The 2,723-nt window shown below is 51.0% G+C and overlaps 1 protein-coding gene across 1 annotated transcript in view; it reads left to right on the top strand.

Moving 5' to 3' along the window:
• Positions 1–2: 2 nt before the first annotated feature.
• Positions 3–2,723, top strand: part of LOC105854335 (von Willebrand factor-like) — a gene marked incomplete at its 5' end in the record, with an annotated part of 5,448 nt that continues 2,727 nt past the window's right edge. Inside the window, 3 exons of the mRNA XM_012732323.1 lie at positions 3–68; positions 1,436–1,564; positions 2,048–2,087. Coding sequence (XP_012587777.1) covers positions 3–68; positions 1,436–1,564; positions 2,048–2,087 — 235 coding nt within the window. The remainder of the gene's footprint in view (positions 69–1,435; positions 1,565–2,047; positions 2,088–2,723) is intronic.

The raw sequence follows: 2,723 nt of genomic DNA, 5'->3' as shown, positions 1-2,723 counted from the left end.
GCTGCAGCAGGTGTCTACCCACGGTCTGCACCATTCAGCTCCGGGGAGGACAGATGGTCACTCTCAAGGTAGGAGGAAGTGCGTTTTAGGGGTCTTCTCTCCGACCATTGCTTGCTTTCCTATTTTGGGTTATTTTCTTCAAGAAAGAGAGTGACCAAGTTTGGGTCAATATGAATTTCTTTTTGATTTTGGAAAGAAAAGATGGGTAATTATGCGGATTGAATTCTTGGTAGGCTGCCAACCCCGTATCACGTTGGCTTGCAACACCGTCCGTGGGAGGGGGGTGGGTGCACACTGCTACAGATATGCCATCATACCACCCCCACCAGGGCTCCAGCAAGCCTCCCCCACTGTCCACTGGGCCCCCACCTTCCCGCTCAGCTCCCCTCTCCCTATTCAGGTCGCCTCAGTTCCGCTGTCAGATTTCTGGGGTTTGTTTTTGTCTACTCCTTTGCTTTGTTTTTTATATTCCACACATGAGCGAAATCATCCAGGAACTTTCTTCTTCCGATCACTGAGCAGAACCCCCTCCAGTTCCGTCCATGTATAAATGACAAGATTTCTGGTTTTGCTAGAGCTGGGTGGTCTTCCCTCCGTCTGTGCACCACATCGTCCTGACCCCCGCCTCTGTCCTTGGGCACCTAGGCTGTTTTCAGAGCCTGGTTATTATACACGTTGTTGCGATAAGCATAGAGCACCTCAGTCCATTATATTCACGTTTTTGCACAGAATTTTCACTCTTCTTGACAAGAGTATTGTATGGGTGGCCCCATACAATTTTCTCTGCCTTGATTTTCAATAAGGTTGAATAGGTCATCAGAGTCGATTCTGGTTGATGGAAGCCAGAGTCACCTGAGGGTCTGGGCAGCCTTATCTTGGGTCTCTAGTTACCGATCAGCCAGTTTATCCTTCCTGTGTCTTAGATCTTTAAACTGCTGGGTGATCAGAGGATTTGGGGGGTTAGTGACCTTTATGCAGCCCTACTTCAAGTAAATAAGTTATAAAAGTGGGGTTCCATCTCTATTCTGTCTATTCTGAGTCCTGCTATAAAGACATATACATATACATATTCTGCTTCCATATAACATCTTTTTTTCTTTTTGTATAGTAGCAGAACTGGGGTGTAGGCCAGAGGTGCAGGAGGGTGAGAGGATTCCCCAGACACAGAGTGGGGATCAGAACACTACTGAAATGCACTGCTGAGGGGAGCAGCGGGAGAGACAGGTCAGCTTCCTGGCTGGGGATCAAACTCCTGCAGGCCATAGTGGTGATGGTGCTGAGACTCATCCCCAGGCCATGAGGGATGCCCCAAAGTCTCTTTCCTGTTCCACGATCTTCCAACTTGAACAACTCCGCAGAGTCGGGACCGTGGTTTGAAGTGACGCAGTAATGCACCAGTCCCACTGATGCCCCACTCACCTCTCTTCCCTTTCAGCCTGACGAGACCCTCCAGGATGGCTGTGACAACCACTTCTGCAAAGTCAACGAGAGAGGAGAGTACATCTGGGAGAAGAGGGTCACGGGCTGCCCGCCCTTTGATGAGCACAAATGTCTGGCGGAGGGAGTGAGTAGTCGGCACTGGGGCCCTGTGCCCCTCTGTCTCCTCTCCCGAGCGGAGCTTAGTCTCCTGCATGGTCTGTCGTCTAGTTGTGCTGCCCTGTGCACGCTCAGATCTAGTTAAAAATCTCCAGAACTGTAAAAACCAAAGCCTGATGAAGTACTGTGCAATGCTTAAGGAAACTCTTTCCCTTGCGGGGACTGAATCTGTGACCCTTGAATGAGAAGGGGTGAGGTCAAACTGGATTCCGGTCTCCCCGGTAATTCTGATGACTGTTGGAACAGCGTCGGGTTGATCAGAATTGTTCCCTCGTGGCCAGGTGGGGAGGCCACTCAGCTCCCATGTGTGATGGCACAGCACAGCCTCTGTTGGGTGGGGGTGGAGCAGGGGCACTGTGAGCCAGAGCCCGGAACTACCAGGAGTGACCTGCAACTGGCCGCTTCATGCTCCTTGGGCCTAATCTGGGACTTTGCTGTTTTTTTTTTTTAGGGGAAAATCATGAAAATTCCAGGCACCTGCTGTGACACGTGTAAGTTATTACCAGGAGCTCATTCATTGAAACCCATCAGACCAAGTCTGGGGACTGGTTTTGGAGGAAGCTTCATTTCAGAGACTTCTCCATCACTGACCTGCCACCAAGCTCGCTGGGAACTGCCCTTTCCCCACCCCTGGCTTCCACTGACCTTGTAGCCAGGTCCATTCGTTGGTCCCAGAAGCTCACAGCAGCAGCTTAGCAGCTTAGCTCAATGAGTGTGCACGTCCAAAGGTATCTCACCACACATTCCTGTCATGAACACCTGTGACGAGCAGAACCCCACCTTCAAGGCTGCGTGCTCCAGATATGGGTTCACTTGCCTGGGCTGATATTTTTGTGTTTAGATTTTATTTTTGGCGTTGGGTTCTCAGGCCATATTCATTGTGGGTAAAAAGGAGGAGTGAGGTCCTCCCTGGTGACCTAGGGGTTTAGTCTCAGCACTATCACCGTGGTGGCCTGAGTTCAATCCCCAGCCAGGGAGCTGACCCACATGGCACAGCAGACTTCTCCTGTCTCGCCTGCTGCTCCCCTCAGCAGTGGATTTCAGTAGATTTGCGTGTTCTGCTCCCCACTCTGTCTCTAGTGCATGTTCTCTCCCTCCTGCACCTCTGGCCTACAGCCCAGTTTTTT

Source organism: Condylura cristata, unplaced genomic scaffold, assembly GCF_000260355.1.
Source record: "Condylura cristata isolate star-nosed mole 26May11 unplaced genomic scaffold, ConCri1.0 scaffold00034, whole genome shotgun sequence".
Lineage (NCBI taxonomy): Eukaryota > Metazoa > Chordata > Mammalia > Eulipotyphla > Talpidae > Condylura > Condylura cristata.
The sequence above is the reverse complement of the archived record's forward strand: the minus strand, read 5'-3'. Positions and strand labels throughout refer to the sequence as shown.